This window comes from Bos mutus, chromosome 6 (assembly GCF_027580195.1).
Source record: "Bos mutus isolate GX-2022 chromosome 6, NWIPB_WYAK_1.1, whole genome shotgun sequence".
Classification (NCBI taxonomy): domain Eukaryota; kingdom Metazoa; phylum Chordata; class Mammalia; order Artiodactyla; family Bovidae; genus Bos; species Bos mutus.
The window spans coordinates 95,307,873-95,335,749 of record NC_091622.1 but is presented as its reverse complement, the minus strand read 5'-3'; the positions used below and the strand labels follow the sequence as shown (position 1 = coordinate 95,335,749).

The 27,877-nt window shown below is 38.9% G+C and overlaps 1 protein-coding gene across 1 annotated transcript in view; it reads right to left on the bottom strand.

The window, feature by feature from the left end:
* CFAP299 (cilia and flagella associated protein 299) overlaps window positions 1-27,877 on the bottom strand; it is a 719,586-nt gene that overhangs the window by 101,400 nt on the left and 590,309 nt on the right. The window contains exon 4 of the mRNA XM_070372982.1: window positions 14,444-14,586. Coding sequence (XP_070229083.1) covers window positions 14,444-14,586 — 143 coding nt within the window. The remainder of the gene's footprint in view (window positions 1-14,443; window positions 14,587-27,877) is intronic.

Below are 27,877 nucleotides of genomic sequence, written 5' to 3'. Positions count from 1 at the left end.
GACACAACTTAGTAACTAAACAACAACAAAGTCATTAATCCTCTTCTCATCTGTGAGATTTACACTTAAGCATACATCCTTAGATATTTAGGTTTTCAGTCATTACCAGATTTATAGTGTTCCCTAAGTTATGAAGATTGGACTTTTGAACAGAATCTACCCAGAATGTATTGATGTATATGTATTCAAATAGGATTAGATTTTGCTTGCTATTCTAGAGAGCAAGACGTGTTCCCTGAAATGTGTTATCTTACTTTTTTGATTCCATGATGGTCACAGCTATGTTGTCTTAAGGAAGATGATCATAGTGTGTTCCTATTTATTTAATTAGCCCAAATGAAATGGTCACCATATACCTGAGGAAGGGAACTTTCAGGACACTGGAGACATTTATTTGATGTCATTATGTTTCTTCTTGCTACATACAACAAAATTAATTTTTCAATAGAAATAATGGGTTTGGCATTTTGTGAGGTGACCTAGGAAATGGATGGATAGTTTCTTTAGGAAAATGGTTCTGAGCTCCAAGTGATAAACAAGTGCAGTTTTGGTGCACAGTTTATCTGCATATTGGAAATTGTTTATAATTTCTGATAGCTCTACAGTATAACTTTTTAAAAATATTTTTGAAGTTTTTATTGAATTTGTTACAATACTGTTTCTGTTTTATGTTTTGATTTTTTTGGCCATGAGACATGTGGCATCTTACCTCCCTGACCAGGGTTGAACTCACACCCTCTTGCACTGAAAGGCAAAGGCTTAAATACTGCCAAGGAAGTCCTTCTACATATAATTTTAACTCTATTTGATTTCTGTTATAACAAATACTGTCTTTGCTTCTACTTTAGAAAATTTTTTAAAAAGATCTCTGTATATCAAAGTTAACTTGCTACTAATAGTCTTTCTTTTAACCAATGTAGATTTTTGAATAGGAAATAGGCACATATATAAATGTTCATACTAGTTTAGTTACTATAAAATTTTCCCAAGGGAAATAAAATATATCTTTCCACAATAAATAGTTAATCATTTTTCATTAACATAGGGGTCAGACTGAGCATCACTAACAACAGGACAACTTGACATTAAGTGCCTTCTCATATGATGCAATACATAGTCCTCACCAATAGAGAATTCCTACTGAAAAAATATTTGCACTTAATACGATCAAGCTTTTAGAATTATCTCCCATCCCAGTTTAAAGAAAATACAGAGATGAGAGAAACAAATAAAATACTACAAAGAAACAATCAGACAAGTCCAGAATGCAGAATAATATAAAAGGCAACTGGCCTTATCTCTTTAAAAAAACAATGTTGTGATATATATACACATACACACACACACATATCTTGTTGGAAACTGAGGAAGAAGGTGCTATCTTAGCATAAATGAGAGTCAAGATACATAAGCAATGCAATTTTTGTACATCATCTGAATGATAGTTTACAAAACCAGTTACAAAACAGATTTTGAAATAATTAGGAAAATTTGAATATGAGCTGGATATTAGATGATAGTGGGAAATACTTATTAATTTTCTTATATTGATAATGGTAATGCTATAAAGGAGAAAGTTTTCATTCTTAGGAGATGAATGGTGAAAAAATATTAAGGGATTAAATCTGTAAGCTACTTTAAAATGGCATGCACACACACATACCAATGTACTAAGAAGAGTTAAAGCGTATTTGGAAAAACGTTAACAGTTGTTTAGTTTAGGTTGTGAGTATACTGGCATTTATTGTACTTTTCTTCCAACGTTTCAAATTTTTAAAAAAAATTTTATAATAAAAGCTGGAAGAGTTACACAATTTGAATATACTTAATATCACTGGAGACTACACTTAAAATGATTAAAATGGTAAATTTTATGCTATATATATTTTACCAATATTTTTAAATATTGGAAAAAATCTTGTATAAAGAATAACACTGTCATAACCACAGTAATTCCAGTTGAGCTATTTCAAATCCTGAAAGATGATGCTGTGAAAGTGCTGCACTCAACATGCCAGCAAATTTGGAAAACTCAGCAGTGGCCACAGGACTGGAAAAGGTCAGTTTTCATTCCAATCCCAAAGAAAGGCAATGCCAAAGAAGGCTCAAACTACCGCACAATTGCACTCATCTCACACGCTAGTAAAATAATGCTCAAAATTCTCCAAGCCAGGCTTTAGCAATATGTGAACCATGAACTTCCTGATGTTCAAGCTGGTTTTAGAAAAGGCAGAGGAATCAGAGATCAAATTGCAAACATCCGCTGGATCATGGATAAAGCAAAAGAGTTCCAGAAAAACATCTATTTCTGCTTTACTGACTATGCCAAAGCCTTTGACTGTGTGGATCACAACAAACTGTGGAAAATTCTGAAAGAGATGGGAATACGAGACCACCTGATCTGCCTCTTGAGAAACCTACATGCAGGTCAGGAAGCAACAGTTAGAACTGGACATGGAACAACAGACTGGTTCCAAATAGGAAAAGGAGTCCATCAAGGCTGTATATTGTCACTCTATTTATTTAACTTATATGCAGAGTACATCATGAGAAACGCTAGACTGGAAGAAGCACAAGCTGGAATCAAGATTGCTGGGAGAAATATCAATAACCTCAGATATGCAGATGACACCACCCTTATGGCAGAAAGTGAAGAGGAACTCAAAAGCCTCTTGATGAAAGTGAAAGAGGAGAGTGAAAAAGTTGGCTTAAAGCTCAACATTCAGAAAATGAAGATCGTGGCATCTGGTCCCATCACTTCATGGGAAATAGAAGGAAAAACAGTGGGAACAGTGTCAGACTTTATTTTTTTGGGCTCCAAAATCACTGCAGATGGTGACTGCAGCCATGAAATTAAAAGACGCTTACTCCTTGGAAGGAAAGTTATGACCAACCTACATAGCATATTCAAAAGCAGAGACATTACTTTGCCAACAAAGTTTCGTCTAGTCAAGGCTATGGTTTTTCCTGTGGTCGTGTATGGATGTGAGAGTTGGACTCTGAAGAAGGCTGAGCCCTGAAGAATTGATGCTTTTGAACTGTGGTGTTGGAGGAGAGTCTTGAGAGTCCCTTGGACTGCAAGGAGATCCAACCAGTCCATTCTGAAGGAGATCAGCCCTGGGATTTCTTTGGAAGGAATGATGCTAAAGCTGAAACTCCAGTACTTTGGCCACCTCATGGGAAGAGTTGACTCATTGGAAAAGACTCTGATGCTGGGAGGGATTGGGGACAGGAGGAGAAGGGGACGCCAGAGGATGAGATGGCTGGATGGCATCACTGACTCGATGGACGTGAGTCTGGGTGAACTCCGGGAGTTGGTGATGGACAGGGAGGCCTGGTGTGCTGTGATTCATGGGGTCGCAAAGAGTCGGACACGACTGAGTCTGAACTGAACTGAACTGAACCACAGTAATGTTGTCAATAAACTAGAGGTTATCTCAGATCTTTAATTATTCACTTAAGGTTTACCCAGATACATAAGCTTCTGGGTAAACCTTAAGTGAATAATTAAATGTACTCAGGGGAGTACATTCTAAACAATTAAATATAATTTAATTGTACATTCTAAACAATTAAATATTCTAAATAATTAAATGTACTCAGGGTAGTACATTCTACATAATTAAATATACTACCAGATAATTGTTCTGGGGTTCTGACTTTTTAAAAAAGCAATGAGCCAAACAGCCTGGATAAAATTCTACCATATAATGATGCAGACAAATATTTCAGTAGAAATTTGGTAGGAGCTGTTCTAGTATATTTGGGTTTTATAGACCAACAGGAGGAGGTCCATCTTTCAGATCTCCCTTCTCCACCCTTGTGTCTCCCATGAGAGAGAATACTAAATGTTTACCTTAGGAATAGGAAAAAAATTCAAATGAGTTAATTATTGGAAAATTAAATTTATTTTTAAAAGAATTCCAAGTAAATATTACAAAAATTATGTAAGCCACAGTTCAGAGGATATGAATAGATTCTAAAAGTATCCTGGGATATAACTGAGGTTCAACACGTCAGGGCCAATTTTTCCCTAAAGATTTTTAGGCTGAAGCCACAATGAAAGGCCACTTTTAGTTCTGTCCAGAGCTCTTCCACACACAAAGCTGTGGGACACTGTAATTTTTACTCACACAGACTGAAAATAAAGGCCTGGTTAAGTACAAAGGGTTGTTTTCTGCCAAGCTCAATGAAAGGAGGAAGTGGCAAGGGTGGGTACAGGATGGCTGAAATTCCCCAGTCTTAACCGTAGATAGCAGGATTGTTTAAAGCTCTGAAAAACAACCTCAAATTAGGTCTTGTCAAGTCAGATACACATCTGCAAAGAAATATATGGCCTGACAATTGCTAGTATATGGATATGAGACCAAAGAGAAAAATATCTTTTTGTGACAAAATCCTAAATTAGAATAATATAGCATTGATTAAACAAAAAACATGGCATCTGGAGTTCCACGGGTCTCTATTTGGTCCTGGCTTGTGAGTTCATTATCTATGTGTAATTTTGGTTAAGCCAATTAATACCACTATGATGCATGTTCTTTGAGGTTAAAATGTAAAAAATATTCCTAACTCATAAGGTTGTTGTTCAGTTCAGTTCAGTCGCTCAGTCGTGTCCTACTCTTTGAGACCCCATGAATTGCAGCATGCCAGGCCTCCCTGTCCATCACCAACTCCCAGAGTTCACCCAGACTCACGTCCATCGAGTCAGTGATGCCATCCAGCCATCTCATCCTCTGTCGTCCCCTTCTCCTCCTGCCCCCAATCCCTCCCAGCATCACAGTCTTTTCCAGTGAGTCAACTCTTCGCATGAGGTGGCCAAAGTACTGTAAGGTGTAAGTGAAATGACATATATAAATCATTTAGCATAGAGCGTTATGCATGGTAAGTGCTTGGTTAATTTTTATCAGCAATACAGTCATCTTAGACTGACTCAGCCTAGTCCCAGTGCTATGGGACAACCTGAGAGAGCCCAAGGACTGAAGTTAAACCCACCCAAAGGGATTGAGCAAAGGAGTCATAACTGGACTAATCCTGTCTGACTCTTTGTGACACAGGCCAGAATACTGGAGTGGGTAGCTTTTCTCTTCTCCAGGGGATCTTCTCAACCCTGGGACTGAACCCAGGTCTCCCGCATTGCAGGTGGATTCTTTACCAGCTGAGCCACAAGGGAAGCCCTTGAAAACATTAGGTGGTAATTCAGACTGGAGGTCACAAACTCCAATGTCTAGAAGAATCTCATAGGTGTTATAAATGAGTGACTTAAGGATGACAGTGTAGATGCCAGTAAGTATGAGTGGTCATGGAGTAAAAGTGAATATTAGTCACGCAGTTGTGTCCAGCGTTTTGCAACCCCATGGACTATAGCCTTCCAGGCTCCTCTGTCCATGGAATTCTCCAGGGAGTGGGTGACCATTCCCTTCTCCAGGGAATCTTCCTGACCCAGGGATCAAACCCAGGTCTCCTGCATTGGAGGCAGATTATTTTTATTTATGGTCTGAGCCACCACCAAGTCTCTGTCAATGTGGTGAGAACATACCCCATCTTAAGTAGCAGCTGCTTTTTGATTCATGGCTGGGATGAGAGCATGCAGGCTCAGTGTGGGAAGACCTTATCAGTTTTTAGAGAATCAGCAACTCAAAAATATTTTATGTGTTGACCCAACTTTTAAATATATTGTGCAGGCCCAAATAAAACATGTCTGCAGCCAGATGCTACTAACTGGTGATTTCTGGCCTGTGACTTCTTATTAATGTAGCACATCTACCTAACACCAGTACTGGTCCTAATGATCTGGATGGGAGTGAATCTCTGGGCTGGGGAGCAGTAGACCAGACCAGTGCTATGTGTATGTATGCGTATGTTGTTGTTGTTGAGCAGCTAAGTCATGTCTGACTCTTTCTGTGACCCCATAGACTGTAACCAACCAGGCTCCTCTGTCCACCATGGTATTTTAAGGGCAAAAATACTGGAACGAGTTGCCATTTCCTTCTCCAGGGTATCTTCCTGACCCAGGGATTGAACCCGCATCTTCTATTCGGCAGGTGGATTCTTTATATATGTGTGTGTGTGAAAGTGAAAGTGAAATTGTTAGTCACTCAGTGGTGTCCAACTCTTTGTGACCCCATGTACTGTAGGTATCCCACCAGGCTCTTCTGTCTATGGGATTCCCCAGGCAAGAACACTGGAGTGGGTAGCTATTTCTTTCTCCAGGGGATCCTCCCAACCCAGGGATTGAACCTAGGCCTCCAGCATTGCAGGCAGATTCTTTACCATCTGACCCACTGGGACATGTGTGTATATATATATATACATACACACACACACACACACACACGCACATATAATGTGAGCCACAACACAAGGAGGCATGTGTGTCATTTTGAATTTTCTAGTAGCCATACTGAAAAAGATAAAAAGATAGGTGAAAATAGTTTTAAATATATTTCATTAACACAATACATCCAGCATATCACTATTTTAACATATAATAAATGTAGATTTATGGTGAGATACTTTATATTTTTATAACATCTTCAAAATCAGGTGTGTATTTTACCCTTGTAGCACATCTAAATTCAGGGCTAGTCAGTGTGATTAAAGTGAAAGTACTCAATACTTGTATATGAATAGTGGTGACTCTACTGTAGAGCACAGGTCTAGACTATGCTTCTCAAACTTAAACATGCATATTGAAATGCAGAAAGGGAAATGTGAAAGTGTTAGTTGCTCAGTCATGTCTTTACTCTCCAACACTATGGACTGTAGCCCTCCAGGCTCCTTTGTCCACAGGATTCACAGGCAAGAACACTGGAGTGGGTAGCCGTTCCCTTCTCCAGGGGATCTTCCTGATCCAGGGATGGAACCTGGGTTTCCTGCATTGCAGGCAGATTCTGTACCATCTGAGACACCGTGGGGGGGATCATATTAAAATGCCAGTTCTGCTTTGCTGGTTGGTACAGAGCCTGAGATACTTCACTTCTTCCTGGCTCTCAGGTGATGTCACTGCTCCTTGTCCATGGACCACACAGTTTCAATACCTAGGAGCTGGATATTTGTGGCAGGTCTCCCTCAATCAGTATTTTTACTCCCAAAGCATTTCTTCCCCTTCCAAATTCAGTGAATATTTGTTGAAGAGGCTAAAATGATGTTCTAATGGCAAGTCACCATATTCAGATGTGGGACAATATTAATAATTTCAAAATAAACACTATTTTACAGATCACTTGCAGAAGCACTGAATCATTTACTCCTTTTGTTTTAAACTTGAGAACTTGCCAACGTGTTACCAGATGCTTTCATGAGAATGAGCTTAAGCACAGGATAAGCACAACTTTATAATTCTAACTTCAGAGATTTGGCACGTTTAACATTTTAATAAAACAGACAATGGGACTGCAAGGGAAATTTGACAATAATACCTCTCAAAGCTTTAGTATATAGGGGCATTCCTTGGTCAAGGGTATGAATATTTCATGGACTCTCTAAAAAGAAACACAAAAAGAGAACATTTTAATTTCCTCATGACAATTCTATTTGAGGCATGAGTAGAGCTCGACAGGAGACATTACATCTTTGTTCAACAATACATAAATATGGAAATTTAAACAGCTCAATGTGGGGGGTGGGGGGCAGAATATAACTCAAGGATTCTACATAGTGCATTGTCTTCAAGACACAAACACTTTTACACCCAGAAGAGAGTTCTGGAAGTGAACAGTGAATTCCTAAGAACTTGTTCTCACTTACCACTGTTTGACTTGTGAACTTTAGCAAATGATTTATCTTCTTTTATCCTCTCTTGGATGTTGAGAATAATGCTTGTTGAGCTTATTTCACAAAGTTGTTGTAGGGCAGTGTAAAGGAACTTGGTAAACTGTAGCATGGCATTTGTTTATAGGTTGTTCACAGTCACGCCCAGAGGAAGGGACTGAATCGAAAACACATGATCAAGATGAAGTCTGAGCTGACAAGATCATCAAGTTCTCAGCCCTTTCTACTGCTGCAATTCATAATAGTTGCAGCTGTCTGCTGATATTTATGTTTTCCTCAGTAAAAGTGCAAGACAGGATTCTAATAAAATAGCATGTCAAAAGATAAATAGAAAGGAACCTTTGGAAAGTTTTAATTTTAAAGTCTTTGTTTTAGTTCTGAATCAAACTGACCATGGAACTATGGATACCAAAGATAATTTTTCCCTAGCAACAACTGTTTAAGTCATTTACTGGCATGAGATCTCTTGAGTGAAAAAATCTGAAGTCTGGTTCTGATAGATGGCTTAAACTCAATGTGGTAAAAGTTGTAAAGTGCAGTCTTTGTAATATAGTTAATTTTGCTTGAAAGGTCAGAAATTATCTGGCACCAAGGAGAAAAAAAAAAAAAAAACCCAAGATGATAAAACCCTATAATTGAGAAATTTACAAAATATTATGAAAAGACATTAGTTCAGTTCAGTTCATTCTCTCAGTTGTGTCCGACTCTTTGCGACCCCATGAATTGAAGCACGCCAGGCCTCCTTGTCCATCACCAACTCCCGGAGTTCACTCAGACTCACGTCCGTCGAGTCAGTGATGCCATCCAGCCATCTCATCCTCTGTCATCCCCTTCTCCTCTTGTCCCCAATCCCTCCTAGCATCAGAGTCTTTTCCAGTGAGTCAACTCTTCGCATGAGGTGGCCAAAGTACTGGAGTTTCAGCTTTAGCATCATTCCTTCCAAAGAAATCCCAGGGCTGATCTCCTTCAGAATGGACTGGTTGGATCTCCTTGCAGTCCAAGGGACTCTCAAGAGTCTTCTCCAACACCACAGTTCAAAAGCATCAATTTTTTGGCGCTCAGCCTTCTTCAGAGTCCAACTCTCACATCCATACATGACCACTGGAAAAACCATAGCCTTGACTAGACGGAAATTTGTTGGCAAAGTAATGTCTCTGCTTTTGAATATGCTATCTAGGTTGGTCATAACTTTCCTTCCAAGGAGTAAGCGTCTTTTAATTTCACGGCTGCAGTCACCATCTGCAGTGATTTTGGAGCCCCCCAAAATAAAGTCTGACATTGTTTCCACTGTTTCCCCATCTATTTTCCCATGAAGTGATGGGACCGGATGCCATGATCTTAGTTTTCTAGAGGACATAAATAAGTGTAAATAAATAACTGAAAGACCTAATGTCATCAAGATGCCAATCAACGATACATTTAAGCATAACATGAAAGCAATTGCAATCAAAATTACACCATTTTTTGTGTGTAGACATTAAAGTTTGACTAAGATTTATATGAGAGTGTAAAGGGCAAGCATAGACTAGATATTCCTGAAAAAGAAAAACCAGATGAAGAAATTGCCTTTTTTATATCAAGAATTATTATGAACATACAACAAATGAGTAAGATTCTATTATTTTAAGTAAAGGCCAATAACACAAAAGAGTGAGCCCAGGAGCAACCTATCACATGCAGAATCAACTTTTGAAACAAATTGTATTGTGTATGTGGGGGAAAAGATAGTGGACTTTTCAATAAATATTGCTAGGGCAAATTATTAGTAATACAGAAAACAAAAAGTGGACTCTTCACAGGGCACTGAGCTGAGTTCCCTGTGCTATACAGCAGGTTCCCGCTAGCTATCTATTTTACACATGATCACCTTGCTTATTTAACTTATATGCAGAGTACATCATGTGAAATGCTGGGCTGGATGAATTCCAAGCTGGAATCAAGATTGCTGGGAGAAATATCAATAACCTCAGATATGCAGATTATTCTACCCTAATGGCAGAAAGCAAAGAGGAGCTAAAGAGCCTCTTGATGAGGGTGAAAAGAGGAGAGTGAAAAAGCTGGCATAAAACTCAACATTCAAAAATGAAGATCATGGCATCTGGTCCCATCATGTCATGGCAAATCGATGGGGAAAAAAATGGAAACAGTGACAGAATTTATTTTCTTGGGCTCCAAAATCACTGTGGATGGTGACTGTAGCCATGAAAGTAAAAGATGCTTGCTTCTTGGAAGAAAAGCTATGACAAATCCAGGCAGCATATTAAAAAGCAAGAGGCATCACTTTGCTGACAAAGGTACATATATTCAAAGCTACGGTCTTTCCAGTAGTCATGTACAGATGTAAGAGTTGGACCATAAAGAAGGCTGAGCACCCAAGAATTGATAGTCTTTGAACTGTTGTTCTAGAGAAGACTCTTAAGAGTCCCTTGGAGAGCAAGGAGGTCACACCAGTCAATCCTAAAGGAAATCAACCCTGAATATTTATTAGAAGGACTGATGCTGAAACTGAAACTCCAATACTTTGGCCACTTGATGTGAAGAGACAACTCATTGGAAAAGACCCTGATGCTGGGAAAGATTGTAGGCAGGAGGAGAAGGAGAAGACAGAGGGTGAAATGATTGGATGGCATCACTGACCCAATAGACATGAGTTTGAGCAAACTCTGGGAGATAGTGAAGGACAGGGAAGCCTGGCATGCTGCGGGTCATGGGGTCACAAACAGTCAGACACGATTTAGTGACTGAACAAAAGGTGTGTATATGTCAATTCTAATCTTCCATTTCCCCTCCTGTTCCAAAGGCCGTTCTCTAGAAGGGTGGTATAGGAGGGTGGGAGGGAGGTCTAAGAGAGAGGGGATATATATACACATAGAGTTGATTCATTTTGCTCTACAGCAGAAACTAACACAATATTGTAAAGCAATTATATTTCAATTAAAAAAAATAGACCCTTACCAACCACCATATACAGCACTAAATTCTGGTAGGTTAAAGATATAAGCCTTTGACTGTGTGGATCACAATAAACTGGAAAATTCTGAAAGAAATGGGAATACCAGACCACCTAACTTGCCTCTTGAGAAACCTATATGCAGGTCAGGAAGCAACAGTTAGAACTGGACATGGAACAACAGACTGGTTCCAAATAGGAAAAGGAGTCCATCAAGGCTGTATATTGTCACCCTGCTTATTTAACTTATATGCAGAGTACATCATGAGAAACGCTGGGCTGGAAGAAACACAAACTGGAATCAAGATTGCCAGGAGAAATATCAATAACCTCAGATATGCAGATGACACCACCCTTATGGCAGAAAGTGAAGAGGAACTAAAAAGCCTCTTGATGAAAGTGAAAGTGGAGAGTGAAAAAGTTGGCTTAAAGCTCAACATTCAGGAAACGAAGATCATGGCATCCAGTCCCGCCACTTCATGGGAAATAGATGGGGAAACAGTGGAAACAGTGTCAGACTTTATTTTTGGGGCTCCAAAATCACTGCAGATGGTGACTGCAGCCATGAAATTAAAAGACACTTAATCCTTGGAAGGAAAGTTATGACCAGCCTAGATAGCATATTCAAAAGCAGAGATATTACTTTGCCAACAAAGGTCTGTCTAGTCAAGGCTATGGTTTTTCCTGTGGTCATGTATGGATGTGAGAGTTGGACTGTGAAGAAAGCTGAGCCCTGAAGAATTGATGCTTTTGAACTGTGGTGTTAGAGAAGAGTCTTAAGACTCCCTTGGACTACAAGGAGATCCAACCAGTCCATCCTAAAGGAAATCAGTCCTGAATATTCATTGGAAGGACTGATGCTGAAGCTGAAACTCCAATACTTTGGCGTTTCAAAGAACTGACTCATTGGAAAAGACCCTGATGCTGGGAAAAATTACAGGCAGGAGGAGAAGGGGACAACAGAGTGTGAAATGGTTGGATGGCATCACCAATGCAATGGACATGAGTTTGAGTAAGCACCATGAGTTGGTGATGGAGAAGGACGACTGTCATGCTGTAGTCCGTGGGGTCACAAAGAGTCGGACATGACTGAGTGACTGAACTGAACTGTGATATTCAGAAGGTTCTCAAGTGAGTAGCAGGATAATTGGGTCTTAAATAAAGAGATCTATTCTACTTTCAAAGACAACTCTACTCCAGAAAAGTGATCAAATCACCCACATGGTATGAAAGAAGTCAAGAATGAACTCTGGTGATTACCATCATGCGTGAAATAAATAAGGCGAGGATTCAATGAGGGATTCTGATATAAAATGTTAGAGTATTTGAATAGATTTGAGAAGAAAGAATTAATCAGCATACTGATTCAGCAACAGTAATCAAATGATGTAGAGAAGTTAAATAAGATGAGATCTGAAAATAGCACATAGAAGTTTGAAATTGGCAGTCAGTCATAATTTTCACAGGAGCTGTTTCATCTGAATAATAGTGGCAGAGGGCTAATAACAGTGGGTTATCACCTCCATGAGAAGTGAGAATTGAAGATACTTGTTATTTTGAAGAGTTTAGCTGGAAACTATAAGAGAGAGGTAGGTCAACAGTTGGAATTCAAAAAGGATTTCTTTAATATAGAAAAAGCTTCAGCACGTCTAGAGGTGAGATAAAGGAGCCAGCTGATAGCATCAGTATGAGAAAGCATGAAAAAAAGAGAATAATAGATGAAGCATGGCTTCACTGGAAAGAGGGGTGAAAGGTAAAAAAAAAAAAAAAAAAACAAAAACAAGTTGAATAAATTAGCTCTAACCAAGTCACGGAGTTCTTTTTTTTCTGCATCTGGGAAAATGTGGTGAGAATAAATGCATGTATTTCACTTAATAAAAATGAACTATTGATTTTTTTAAAGAAAGAAACAATTTTCTTCCTTGGTGTTCCAGTGGTTAAGAATGCGCCTTGCAATGCAGAAAATGTGGGTTCAGTTCTTGGTCAGGGAACTAAGAGCCCACAAGCTGTGGAGCAACTAAGCCCATGTGCCACTACTAGTGAGCCCACATGCTACAACGATAGTCTGTGGGCTGCAAACAAAAGAGCCACATGACACAGTGACGATCCTGCATGCTTCAGTGAAGACCCGATGCAGCCAAATAAATGAATAGGTTAAAAAATAAAAGCAAGTACAAGTACTTGTGGTCAGGCATTTTATTTCAGACATGTCTCCAGAAAACGCTGAGTCACTCTTAGGGCACACATTCCCCCATGGTTCTCCGGAAATCCTAAGCCTTGCTGTGTGGGGGAAATGTGCACAAGTTTGCAGCGGACTGAATGTCCGAGAGGTTGGCTGAGGGAAAGGCGGCGGGGCGGTGTTCTGAGAGTTAGGGATGGACGTGTTTTGCACATAGATGGTGAGCCCAGGAGCCAGTAGCGGCCAGAATGGAACGGTGACTGGGAATAATCAGAAGAACACTCTGAGGGGTGCACCTGCTCATGAGGAAGCTGATTTGCGTTGAGAGAGAGCCAGATTAGGCCGTGGTTTCTCTGTTTAGACCCAATGTTCTCTCTGAAATGTGAGGCAAATCATATATGGAGAGGAGTCAGGGTCAGAGTCGAGAACAATGGTTTTGAGTAAGTGATGAAGCTTCAGATTATTGGGGGCGGTGGGGAGAAGGAAGAAGTTAAGAACTGAGAAAAAACATACAGATGTATGGCTGAGGGCCACATACGGCCTGGCTGAATCTGGAGACCATAAATTATTGGTAGCAGCCATCCACACCTTTCTGAAATATCCCAAAATTTCCTTCAACATTTCCCAGGGATCTTGCAGACAAGAGGATGACTGGCTCAATCAACCTGAGGGTTAGCAGGATAGATACCATCAAAGCACAAGAAAGTCATGGGCAGCAGGGATTAGTGCAAGAGGTAAATTAAATGATTTTGCTCTGCATCAAGGTTGGATAGGGAAAGGAGTGTGTCTGTGGAATGGTGATGGGTTAGGAAGTCTAGAGGACAGCAAGTAGGATGGCCGAGATGTCAGAGGAAGGGTTGTTACAAGTGTCGAAACATAATCTGGATACAGCAGTGAAGAGATAAAGCAGAATGCTGCTAGGACTATTGTGTTCTAGCATAAGTGATAGGTGTAGAATAAAAGTTTAGCTTGAGAGCTACTCAGAAGGTGGGAGAGGGATCGGGATCTGTACATGGATTGACTTTGTTGAGTAGATCCTATGTTATGGATTGAGGGCATCGGAATAAAGTGTAGGGCTTAGTAAAAACAACCATGAGTAGAAGAAATATCCAAAGAGGCCAGTGGTGAAAACAAAGGAGTGTGAGCTATTCAGAGGCCTGGACTTTGGTTGGTGACAAAAAAAAAAAAGTGAGAGGAAAATGTATTCCCTGGACTGCTCTTGAGGTTCTAGACAGGCAAAGTCCCAAGTGGTGCAAGATCCTTGTGAGATTAGCAATTTTTAGATTCTACTTATCATTTAAAAATGTCACTGAGAATTTGCTTATCTCATCTCTGAAGAGTTCCCTTCATTGGCCTGTTAGTGGAAAATATGCATCTATGTTCAGTCCCCATTTTAAAATTTACTTACTTTTTTATTCCAACCACTCTTACTACATTCCTATTATACATACATTGGAGTTCCAGAATATAAATAACCTTTATCTTTACTCTTGAGAAGCTTGTTCTCTTATTGAAGGTGTGAGAAATGTGTTACACTTTACCTCATATCTGTGGGTCTTGGAAGAAGTCGTTTCTTTCCACTAAAGTAGACTTCGAAATCTTCAGTCTTCAGCCTGTGGGCATAATCGATGTATCCTGACACCTCCTGCCCATGAGAATTTTTGTCACGAATAAAAATCACGGACTAGTAACACAGAAAAACAGAGAATGGAGAGAGAGTAAGTGAATGAAAGTCATTTGAGTAAATTTTACATGATAATAAAATCTACAGTTATTGAGTGATACGTGTGTTACAGCTTATTCTAAGGCTTCACGTTTCATCCTTACAATGAGCCTATAGGTATTATTACTTTCTCCTGACAGTGAAGAAATTCATGAAAAGTTAACTAAATATGCGTATAATGTTCATTTACAGCAATTCAGGGCTTCCCTTTTGGCTCAGACAGTAGAGAATCTGCCTGCAATGGGGAGCCAGGTTTGATCCCTGGGTTGGGAAGATTCCATGGAGAAGGGCGTGGCTACCCACTCCATTATTCTTGACTGGAGATTTCACAGAAAGAGGAGCTTGGAAAGCTATGTCCATGGGATTGCAAAGAGTTGGACATGACTGAGCAACTAACACTAATTAACTTACAGTAATTGTATATAACAGTTTCAGTAAATTACTCCAGAAGTATTCCTAAGGACAGACATTATTTTAAGTGTTTGTAATACATTATTTTCAGTTTTGTAATACATTTATTAATTTAATATATTAATTTATTCCTAATGACAGACATTATTTTAAGTGTTTGTAATGTCTTTTTCCAACCCTATTGTCTTTTCTTTGTCATCATTTTGTTAATTTAAAAACTGAGAAACAAAGAAGTTGAGTTCCTTATACAGCTAGTAAGTTGAAAAACTCAGATTAAACCCAGGCTCATGTGTCTGTCCTTCTGATTAGAAGAAAAGAATCACTACATTCTTTTTCCATTTGAGCACCTATATATTTTCTGTTACAAGAATAGAAATGGGCTCTCTCCTCTTTATTATAACAGTCAAAAATTGAAATCTCTTTACAAAATTAATTCCATAGGTCAAAAATGTACAGAAAGTACATATTTCTCCTTTATCTTAATTCCTTCACGAATATCATTGCATGGCTACAACATGTTAGACATTGTTGAATGTGCCACGGATACAGTGATAAACAGAACAGTAAAGCTGTGATCTCTTGGAACTTATGTTGAGGTAAGCAGAAGTAGACAATAGGCATGAAAAGAAAACAACACTTACAGTGAGTGATAAGTGTCATAAAGAAAATAAAGAAGATGATTGGCTAGAGAAGTTCATAGAGTTAAAGGCCACTTTAGGTAGAGTGATCAGACAAGACCTTGAGAAGATCTTTATGCCAAGACTTGAAGGCTGAGAAGAGGTAAGCCATGTAGAGATGTAGCATGCTGCTGCTGCTGCTAAGTCACTTCAGTCGTGTCCGACTCTGTGCGACCCCATAGACAGCAGCCCACCAGGCTCCCCCGTCCCTGGGATTCTCCAGGCAAGAACACTGGAGTGGGTTGCCATTTCTTTCTCCAGTGCATGAAAGTGAAAAGTGAAAGTGAAGTCGCTTAGTCGTGTCTGACCCTCAGCAACCCCATGGACTGCAGCCTACCAGGCTCCTCTGTCCATGGGATTTTCCAGGCAGGAGAACTGGAGTGGGGTGCCACTGCTTTCTCCAAAGATCTAGCATGCTGCTGCTGCTGCTGCTAAGTCGCTTCAGTCATGTCCGACTCTGTGTGACCCCATAGACGGCAGCCCACCAGGCTCCCCCGTCCCTGGGATTCTCCAGGCAAGAACACTGGAGTGGGTTGCCATTTCTTTCTCCAGCGCATGAAAGTGAAAAGTGAAAGTGAAGTCGCTTACTCGTGTCTGACCCTCAGCGACTCCATGGACTGCAGCCTACCAGGCTCCTCTGTCCATGGGATTTTCCAGGCAGGAGTACTGGAGTGGGGTGCCATGATCTAGCATAGGAGCCTATAAATCAAGGGGAACAGTTGATAGAAAGACCCTAAAGTGGGAACAAGATAATGGAAATGGAAGAAGTGTAGTCTTTTCTCTGTCAAGCCAAAACACATGGATCTCAAGTTCTACGGTGGGGGCGGGGGGTGGGGAGGAAAAAAAACAAAACAAAACTTTAACTGTAATTGGAAAAGCTCATAATGTATTCATTTCCAAATCTAGATCAAAGTGTAGAGTTTCATGGTGAAGTTCTATATTTGGGGGAATCTGTAAACAAGATTTCCTTTTCCTCTTGAGCAATTACTGGATGGTTACTTGTTGGGTCTTTGTATAGTCAATTATAGGGAGCACTTACAGGGGTTACCTTAGATAGCAGAGTTTCCAAAAGGGTGAAGTTAGAAAATTGAAATAATTCTTTTCCCTGCTACACTTATGAAAATATATTGTTAACAACATGCCAACTTAAAAATGGAAGAACAGAGATATAATTTACAATTATTTGTTACTCTGCGGATGTTCTGTCTTTCAGCCTACTCTGGTATGGCATTGGGTGCTGAGAATACTGTGCTAAGAAGAATCCTGAGGCCCTTTCTTAGCACAAGAGGAAGGAATATTGTGCTGGATTAGTGATGTTTCCCTCAGAAATGACTGGATGAACAAACATTCATTACTATTCCTGTGGTCAAATTAGAGTCAATCCTTAGTCCTTCTCATTACCCCTACATAACTCTCAGTTAAATTTATGTAGATTTCTCCACGCTTTTAGTTACTTAGCTTTTACTTTATACAACACAAAATCCAAAGGGTTGGTAACTCAAAGAGACCCTGAAACTCTCACACTACTAAAGCAATAACTAGTGTTGCTATCCCAACTTAAATGAGGCCATGGGCTATTAATATTTCATATGCTGTTTGAAAGGTACTTAAAATCTTTATTCCATCATGGCTGTTCCTGATGTTAGCAAGTCATGCAGGGACATGGAGATGGAAAAAGGCCCAGAATAAGTCCTCTACTTTCAAAATGGAACTCTATTAAAAATAACAACAACAAAAAGCTCTTCTGTTTCTCTCTGTTTTTGTCTCTGTCTTTCAAAATGAGAGATTCTGTTATTAGCAATTATTAGCTAATTATTATCAATAATTAGCAATTATTCAATTGCTAAGTTGTGTCTGACTCTTTGTAACCCATGGACTGCAGCACACCAGGATTCCCTGTCCTTCACTGTCTCCCAGACTTTGCTCAAGCTCGGGTCCATTGAGTTGGTGATGCCATTCAATCATATCATCCTCTGCTGCCCACTTCTCCTCCTGCCCTCAATCTTTCCCAGCATCAGGGTCTTTTCCAGTGAGTCAGCTCTTCACATCAGGTGGTCAAAGTATTGGAGCTTCAGATTCAGCATCAATCCTTCCAATGAATATTCAGGATTGATTTCCTTTAGGATGGACTGGTTTGATTTCCTTGCTGGCCAAGGGGCTCTCAAGAGTCTTCTCCAGCACTACAGTTTGAGAGCAACAATTTTTGGCACTCAGCCTTCTTTATAGTCCAACTCTCACACCTGTACATGACTACTGGAAAAAGCATAGCTTTGACTGTGTGGACCTTTGTTGGCAAAGTGATGTCTCTGCTTTTTAATATGCTGTCTAGGCTGGTCATAACTTTTCTTCCAAGGAGCAAGCATCTTTTAATTTCATGCCTGCAGTCATTGTCCTCAGTGATTTTGGAGTTCAAGCAAGTAAAATAAGAGATGGACCAGACATTTTTCCAGCAGAATAGCATAGCAGATATTGTTATGGACTTTTCTGCTAAAAACAAATACGAGTTCTGGATAAAATCTAAAAACTAACTTGTAACATACATCAATACATGAATTTAGGAGGAAATGGCAACTCACTCCAGTATTCTTGCTTGGGAAAGCCTAGTGGGTTACAAGAGTTGGACAGAAATGAACACTGTAGTAAACTTATATCTATCATTAAGTTCTAGATTAAAGGGAATATACACATAAATATTATAGAATACAGATTATAAAGTATTAAAATATAAGCTTGATTGTTTAGCTTTTAACTTAGTCAAGTACCTAAACATCTTTAGTCTTTAATGTTCTTATGGGTAAAGTGACTGATTGTCTAGAATGCTGGCAATACGGAAGATCTGGGTTCGATCCCTGGGTTGGGAAGATCCCCTGGAGGAGGACATGTCAACCCACTCCAGTATTCTTGCCTGGAGAATCCTCATGGACAGAGGAGCCTGGTGGGCTATAGTCCATGGGGTTGCAAAGAGTTGGACGTGACTGAACAACTAAGTCCGACTTAGTTGGATATGAGCAACAATAAGCAAAATATGTATCATTTTGTTATATATATTTGTTAATATATTTTTGTTTTATATATATGTGTATATATATATATATATATATATATATATATTCCTCCCATGTGCATTAAAGCTCTCTATCCAGAGGAGAAATATTATGTGACATCCCTTATATATGGAATCTAAAGAGAAATGATACGAATAAATTTACTTACAAAACAGAAAGAGACTCACAGACTTAGAAAACATACTATGGTTGTCAGGGAGAAGGATGAGGGGAATGGATAGTTAGGGAATTTGAGATGGATACGTACACACTGCCATATTTAAAATGGACAACCCACAAGGACCTACTGTATAGCACAGGGAACCCTGCTGAAAGTTCTATGGCAGGTGACTGGGAGGGGAGTCTGGAGGAGAATAGATACATGTGTATGTGTGGCTGAGTCCCTTCACTGTTCACCTGAAACTATCACAGTTTTAATTGGCTATGTGCTGTGCTGAGTTGCTCAGCTGTGCCTCACTCTTTGCAACCCTATGGACTGTAGCCCACCAGGTTCCTCTGTCCATGGGGATTCTCCAGGCAAGAATACTGGAGTGGGTTGCCATGTCCTCCTCCAGGGGATCTTCCCAACCCAGGGATCGAACCCAGGTCTCTCATATTGCAGGCAGATTCTCTACCATCTGAACCACCAAGGAAGCCCTTAATTGGCTATACCCCAATACAAGATAAAAAGTTTTTGAAAAAGGTCCTCTATCCATAGAAATCTAAATAAATTTGAAATATTACTTCTCCAGCCTTTGAGAAATAAGAGCCTGCTCTGTGATTTTTGTGAGTTCTGAGATTTTGGGGTTTTTTGAAACTAAATAACTTCAAGTAAGTTCAAACTGGGTCTAAGCGTAAGTGTGATTCCCTCCATGTTCACCGTGTGTCTTTGGGTGGATTGTTCAAACTCTTAATGCCTCTCTATATTCATAAGTCCTGTGCCCTTAATCAGGTTCCTGCAAAATCCAGCAAGTCTCTACACCAAAGCAGACTGAACAACCCCCAAAATAACAAAACAAACCATAACAAAATAAACAAGAATCCAAAATCCTGCTTGGACCTAAGCATTTAACTAGTTAAGCCTCCTCTTTCTTTTTTCTCTTTCTTTTTTATTGAACTATAGTTGACTGAGTCTGTATGTTTTCACTTATATGTGAAATCTAAAAAATAAACAAATATAACAAAAACCAGAAACAGACTCACAGATACAGAAACAGAGTCACAGATACAGAGAATAAACTAGTGGTTACTAGAGGGGACAAAATAGATCGAGAAGATTAAGAAGCATAAGCTACTAGGTATAAAATAAATAAATTGCAAGGATGTAATATACAGCAAAGGGAAGACAGTCAACGTCGTGTTATATCTTTGTATAGAGTATAATACATGAAAATATTGAATTACTATGTGGTACACCTGGAGCTAATATGATATTGTGGTTAAGCCTTCTTGCAAACTCTCTCTTCTTCCTGTTTGTCTTTTTACTTTACAGAGTAACAGAATAATCTTTTCCTTCTGTCTTGTGTGAAACTTCCAAGTTCACATTTAGGTGTTGTCAGACCCATACCTTTAGCCCTATTTGACCAATTTGTAAGCAACATGCAAATATGGTTTCTTTCCCAATAGAAATTCTTGTCACCATTATATCTATGATTTTTTTTATCTTCAAGAAAAGCTAAATGTTCAATTAAAATTTCTACGATTTCAAATCTAGAAAAATAATTGCAAGAAGCTGTTTTCACAAAAATCTTTACAGAGAAAATGAAAATTACTTTATTCATGTCTTTCCAAGTATGAGTACATATGTGTAAAAGTATATTTAAAAACTTTTTAGTAAAATAAAAAAATCGGTGAAATGAAAAACCTTCCATATGAACAACTTGCTTTATGAATTATTTTAAAACTCTGATTAGAACTATTGAAAGTCACTCAGTCATGTCCCACTTTTTGCCACGCTATGGACTATACAGTCCATGGAATCCTCCAGGCCAGAATACTGGAGTTGGTAGCTGTTCCCTTCTCCAGGGCATCTTCCCAACCCATGGATTGAACCCAGGTCTCTCACACTGCAGGTGGATTCTTTGCCAGCTGAGCCACAAGGGAAGCCCAAGGATACTGGAGTGGATAGCCTATCCCTTCTCCAGGGGATCTTCCCAACCCAGGGATCGAACCAGGGTCTCCTGCATTGCAAGCAGATTCTTTACCAACTAAGCTATCAGGGAAGCCAAAACTATTGAGTTACAGTAATTGGTAAAAGTCAGGAAATGACATTTAGCTTTCAAAACATATCATTAAAAAGCATACGGAAGGGTAACAGAAAAAATAGTGAAACAGAAGAGGTGAGAGGTAATTAGAGAATTAGAATAAAGTTAACTAATACTCCTGATTAATTAATTTAATGTATTCATTTACAAAATGTATATATTCCTTCTAAAATGTGTGTATATATATATAAAGTCAATACTAATTACTCCTACCATTAATACTACTATCATTTATTAATAAAATACCATGTTTTGAGCAAAATATTAGCTTCATATTTATCATTGCATTTAATTATCTAAAATACACACACACACACATATATATAAAGGTTACTACTACTACTACTAAGTCACTTCAGTCGTATCCAACTCTGTGCAACCCCATAGACCGCAGCCCACCAGGCTCCCCCAATAGATAGCATTAATATCCTCATTTTATAAATGTAGGACCTCAAAGAACTGAGAGTTTGAGGAACCTCCCTAAGGACATTCAGCTACAGTGGGGCACACACCCTTACACACTTACTTCCATGAATCCCAACACTCTGCACAGACACACAAAACTTGGATCCAAATGCTGGCCCTGCCATCTATTTACTCTGTGACACTAGTAAGTTAGTTATCATTTTTAAGGTTTAGTTCCCTCTATTACAAAATGGTCATAACATCTGCCTCTTAGGGTGGCTGTGTGAAATGAATAAGACTGTTTTTGCTAAGCACACAACAATGACTTGTATATGGCAAAAACTCAGTAAATTATAATATTACATATTAGTTTAAAAAAGTTGCATTACTGTCACTTCCGTAGTTATAATACGATAAGAGTTTTGTCAGTTCCTCCTGGATAAGGAAATGGAATAATTATATCAGAATTCCATTACCTAGGTGTATATAATAATGTTTAGGCTGCAGTTCAATTCATTTGTTGTTTATTCATTCTCAGTTAAAACTTTGAATGCATTTTGAAGTAAAAATTTAAGCAATCTTTGTAGGTATTAAACAGGATGGATCTAATTGACAATAAAGTTATGACTTTGGCATCCAGAATGGGTATAATAGGAACCCCTTTGAAGAATTAGGCTTATTTCGGCCTGAGTGTGACAAGTTCTACTAAATGAAAGTTTTCTTATTTGGAGTCCTCTACTGTTTCAACATATAAAATAGATTCAATACAAAATATAGAATAGAATCAAGGGATTAGATCTGATAGACAGATTGCCTGAAGAACTATGGACAAAAGTTCATGACCTTGTACAGGAGGCAGTGATCAAGACCATCCCCAAGAAAAAGAAACACGAAAAGGAAAAATGGTTGTCTGAGGAGGCCTTACAAATAGCTGAGAAAAGAAGAGAATCTAAAGGCGAAGGAGAAAAGGAAAGATATATCCATCTGAACACAGAGTTCCAAAGAATAGCAAGGAGAGATAAGAAAGCCTTACTCAGTGATCAATGCAAAGAGATAGAGAAAAACAACAAAATGGGAAAGACTAGAGATCTCTTCAAGAAAATCAGAGATACCGAAGGAACATTTCATGCAAAGATGGGCATAATAAATGACAGACAGTGTATGGACCTAACAGAATCAGAAGATATTAAGAAGAGTTGGCAAGAATACACAGAAGAACTATACAAAAAAGATCTTCATGACCCAGATAACCACGATGGTGTGATCACTCACCTAGAGACGGACATCCTGGAATGTGAAGTCAAGTAGGCCTTAGGAAGCCTTACTACGAACAAAGCTAGTGGAGGTGATGGAATTCCAGTTGAGCTATTTCAAATCCTAAAAGATGATGCTGTAAAAGTGCTGCACTCAATATGCCAGCAAATCTGGAAAACTCAGCAGTGGCCCAGGACTGGAAAATGTCAGTTTTCATTCCAATACCAAAGAAAGGCATTGACAAAGAATGTTCAAACTACTGCACAATTGCACGCATTTCACATGCTAGCCAGTAATGCTCAAAATTCTCCAACCCAACCTTCAACAGTATGTGAACTGTGAACTTCCATTTGTTCAAGATGGATTTAGAAAATGCAGAATAACCAGGGATCAAATTACCAACATCCATTGGATCATCAAAAAAACGAGAGTTTCAGAAAAATATCTACTTCTGCTTTATTGACTATGCCAAAGCTTTGACTGTGTGGATCACAACAAACTGCGGAAAATTCTGAAAGAGATGGGAATACCAGATCACCTGACCTGCCTCCTGAGAAATCTGTATGCAGGTCAAGAACCATCTGTTAGAACTGGACATGGAACAACAGACTGGTTACAAATTGGGAAAGGAGTATGTTAAGGCTGTATATTGTCACTATGCTTATTTAGCTTATATGCGGAGTACATCATGAGAAATACCGGGAATCAAGCTGGAATCATGATTGCTGGGAGATATATCAATAACCTCAGATAAGCAGATGACACCACCCTAATGGCAGAAAGCAAAGAATACTAAAGAGCCTCTTGATGAAAGTGAAAGAGGAGAGTGAAAAAGTTGGCTGAAAACTCAACATTCAGAAAACTAAGATCATGGCATCTGGTCCCATCACTTCATGGGAAAAAGATGGGGAAACAGTGTCAGACTTTATTTTCTTGGGCTCCAAAATCACTACAGATGGTGACTGCAGCCATGAAATTTAAAGTCACTTGCTCTTTGGTAGAAAAGCTCTGACCAACCTAGACAGCATATTAAAAAGCAGAGACATTACTTTGCCAACGAAGGTCTGTCTGGTCAAACCTATGGTTTTTCCAGTAGTCATGTATGGATGTGAGTGTTGGACTATAAAGAAAGCTGAGGGCAGAAGAATTGATGCTTTTGAGCTGTGGTGTTGGAGAAGACTCTTGAGAGTCCCTTGGACTGCAAGGAGATCCTACCAGTCCATCCTAAAGGAGATCAGTCCTGAATATTCATTGGAAGGACTGATGCTGAAGCTGAAACTCCAATACTTTGGCCACCTGATGTGAAGAACGAACTTATTTGAAAATACTCTAATATGGGAAAGATTGAAGGCAGGAGGAGAAGGGGACAACAGAGGATGACATGGTTGGATGGCATCACCAACTTGATGGACATGAGTTTGAGCAGGCTCTGGGAGTTGGTGATGGACAGGGAAGCCTGGCCTGCTGCAGTCCATTGGGTCTCAGAGTCAGACACGACTGAGCAACTGAACTGGATTGATTGTTTCAATAGGAATTAGAAAATGTTATAAATAATTGTTTTAAATTTCTCTACTAACCTTTTTCTTTTAAAGAATATAGTAGCTTTATTGAGGTATAGTTTACATAACATAAAATTCATACCAAAGTTTTAAGTATAAAATTCAATAGTTTTTAGTATATTTGTAGAGCAGTGTAATACAATTTAGCTTTAGAAAATTTTCATCACCCAGAAAAGATCCCCTGTGCCCATTTGCATTCATCCCTGTTCCCATCCCCAGGTCCCAGGCAACCACTAATCTACTCTGTATCTCTATAGACTTGCCTTTTCTGAATTTTTTCATATAAATGGAATCGCACAGTATATGGTTTTATTCACTCTAATAACTTTTTAATCACAGTTAATTTCCCAAAAGACACATGAAAACTATACTTCATATACCAAAGAGCTCTTCTAAATGATGATGTTTTGTTTATAGAAAAAAATTTTCCAAAATGTTCATTGTCCTTAGATATGACCTTTTAATCCTTCCTAGAATAAGTCAAGTTATAACCAGTACAAGTATTACAGGAAATCAAATGATATTCATTTGAATGCATGACTCAGTTCACTTCAGTTCAGTCACTCAGTCACGTCCAACTCTTTGCGACCCCATGGACTGCAGCATGACAGGCCTCCTTGTCCATCACCAACTCCTGGAGCCCACTCAACCTCATGTCCGCTGAGTCAGTGATGCCATCCAACCATCTCATCCTCTGTTGTCCCCTTCTTCTCCTGGCTTCAATCTTTCCCAGCATAGGGTCTTTTCAAATGAGTCACTTCTTCACATCAGGTGGCCAAAGTATTGGAGTTTCAGCTTCAGCATCAGTCCTTCCAATGGGTATTCAGGACTGATTTCCTCTAGGATGGACTGGTTGGATCTTCTTGCAGTCCAAGGGACTCTCAAGAGTCATCTCCAAGACCACAGTTCAAAAGCATCAATTCTTCGGCACTCAGCCTTCTTTATAGTCCAACTCTCACACCTGTACATGACTACTGGAAAAACCATAGCTTTGATTTAATGGACCTTTGTTGGCAAAGTCCAAAGTTCTACATTTATTTGCAACCTAAGCAAAAGATGGATCATATTACTGGTAAAGAATCTCCCTGCCAATGCAGAAGATGTAAGAGATGCAGCTTCAACCCCTGGGTTGGAAAGATCCCCTGGAGAAGGAAATGGCAACCCACTTCAATATTCTTTCTGGGAGACTCCCATGTACAGAGAAGCCTGGTGGGTTACAGACTGTGTCGCAAAGAGATAACAGAACGTCTGAGCAAGCAAGGAAGCAAAAGACACGAATTTCTAAGTAACAAAAATGATAGCAATGAAAAACATAAGAAGAAGGTATCGATAAATATCAAGACACAAGCATTCTTGAAATTGAAGTGAGAGCTCAGGTACTAAAAGGTATGTGGAAACTGAGATTTTACTGAGATGGTCTGTGACCTCAAGTGTGAACCAAAAAACTTATGGAATGCTGAGTTAGGTCCTCATTACTTCTCATGTGTTGGGAGAAGATGAATTAAAGCACAATTTAGACCATTAATATATCATTTGGATCTTTGGCTGCTTGTCTTTTTCCCAGAAGTGGATTAAAATACAAATTCATAAAGTTGTTATGGGCTGAGTACATATGTTGCCTGATTTTTCTTGCCAAACACTAATGAGGAGACATAAACCTGATACACTGAAATGGGACTTTTTCAACAATGAAGCCAAAGTCACTTGTAAAAAAGCGTACTAAGCAGTATGTTGCTGCATAAAAACTGAACCATCCATTTCAGGGTATGAAAGCTGTCTGACAAGCTAAGTTCTGGTAATTCCCTCCTGAGACTGTCAGCATGCCCCCTGATAAAGACAAATGAAGAAAGAATTTTTATTTCTTAGAATTTTAAGATCCTGGAATGCTTTTATGAATCATTAGCTTTAGGGAATCATTTTGGTTTGGAAGAGAAATAATTTGGCTAAATGAAGTCTAAGTTTTGACAAACAATTGTTTTCTAACATTTTAAAATTTCCGTTATAAATTTCTCTGATACAAATTGTTTTCTTACTTTTTATGCTGATAATTATTTCAAAATTCTGTATCTTCTTATTCATTTGCAGTTAGATATATCTTTTCACTGTTCACAGTTATAACTGTTTACACAGTTCTCAGGGTTATGGGGAAGATGGTTCTTTGTCTTTCTCGTTAAAGGCTTATTCTAAGAACCAGCAAGCTTTTACTTCCACATTCTGTTGCCGAGGGGAATTCCTGGTTGCTCAGTGGTAAAGAATCTGCCTGTAATGCAGGAGACCACAGTTCGATCCCTGGGTTGGGAAGATCCCTTGGAGAAGGAAATGGCAACCCACTCCAGTATTCCTGCCTGGGAAATCCCATGGACAGAAGAGCCTGGTGGGCTACAGTCCATGGGGTCACAAGAGTTGGACACAACTGAGTGATTAGACCACCATCACCACATGTTGCCCAAAGCAGGTCACAAAGCAGCTCAGTTTCAGAGGCAGGCAGAGTGACTTCTCTTGATGGGAGCAGATGCAAAGTATCATTGCAAAGGGACATGGATAAATGACAAAGTGGAGAATGGTAGCCATTATTTTGCAATTTAAGTATTTATCATATAGAACCTAAAAATTTTGCTTATTTTTTGACAATTAGAGATTTTATTTCTGAGGGGAATTATTGACTTTACTATTTTTACTCTTTAGATTATAAAAATATCCATATTTTAAAAAGTTTCTTTTTTGCATTACTAATGAGGTTAAGAGTAACTTAGGAATGCCTGATCTCACTGTAGTATCCAAAATGTTCTGGAAATTTTAGTGAATGAAAGTAATATCAGTGCTTTGTGGTGACCCACCTAAATGGAAAGGAAGTCTAAAAGAGAAGGGATGAATGTATGTTTAGTTGATTCACTTCGCTGTACAGTAGAAATTAACATGACATTGTAAAGCACCTATACTTCAGTAAAAATTAATTTAAAAACAACAGCATAAGGCAGTTCTATTTCCAGTTTTTTAAGGAATCTCCACACTGTTCTCCATAGTGGCTGTACTAGTTTGCATTCCCACCAACAGTGTAAGAGAGTTCCCTTTTCTCCACACCCTCTCCAGTATTTATTGCTTGTAGACTTATGGATTGCAGCCATTCTGACTGGCGTGAAATGGTACCTCATAGTGGTTTTGATTTGCATTTCTCTGATAATGAGTGATGTTGAGCATCTTTTCATGTGTTTGTTAGCCATCTGTATGTCTTCTTTGGAGAAATGTCTATTTAGTTCTTTGGCCCATTTTTTGATTGGGTCATTTATTTTTCTGGAGTTGAGCTGTAGGAGTTGCTTGTATATTTTTGAGATTAGTTGTTTGTTGCTTCATTTGCTATTATTTTCTCCCATTCTGAAGGCTGCCTTTTCACCTTGCTAATCGTTTCTTTTGTTGTGCAGAAGCTTTTAAGTTTAATTAGGTCCCATTTGTTTATTTTTGCTTTTATTTCCAATACTCTGGGAGGTGGGTCATAGAGGATCCTGCTGTGATGTATGTCGGAGAGTGTTTTGCCTGTGTTCTCCTCTAGGAATTTTATAGTTTCTGGTCTTACGTTGAGATCTTTAATTCATTTTGAGTTTATTTTTGTGCTGGGCATACACACTGAGGAAACCAGAAGG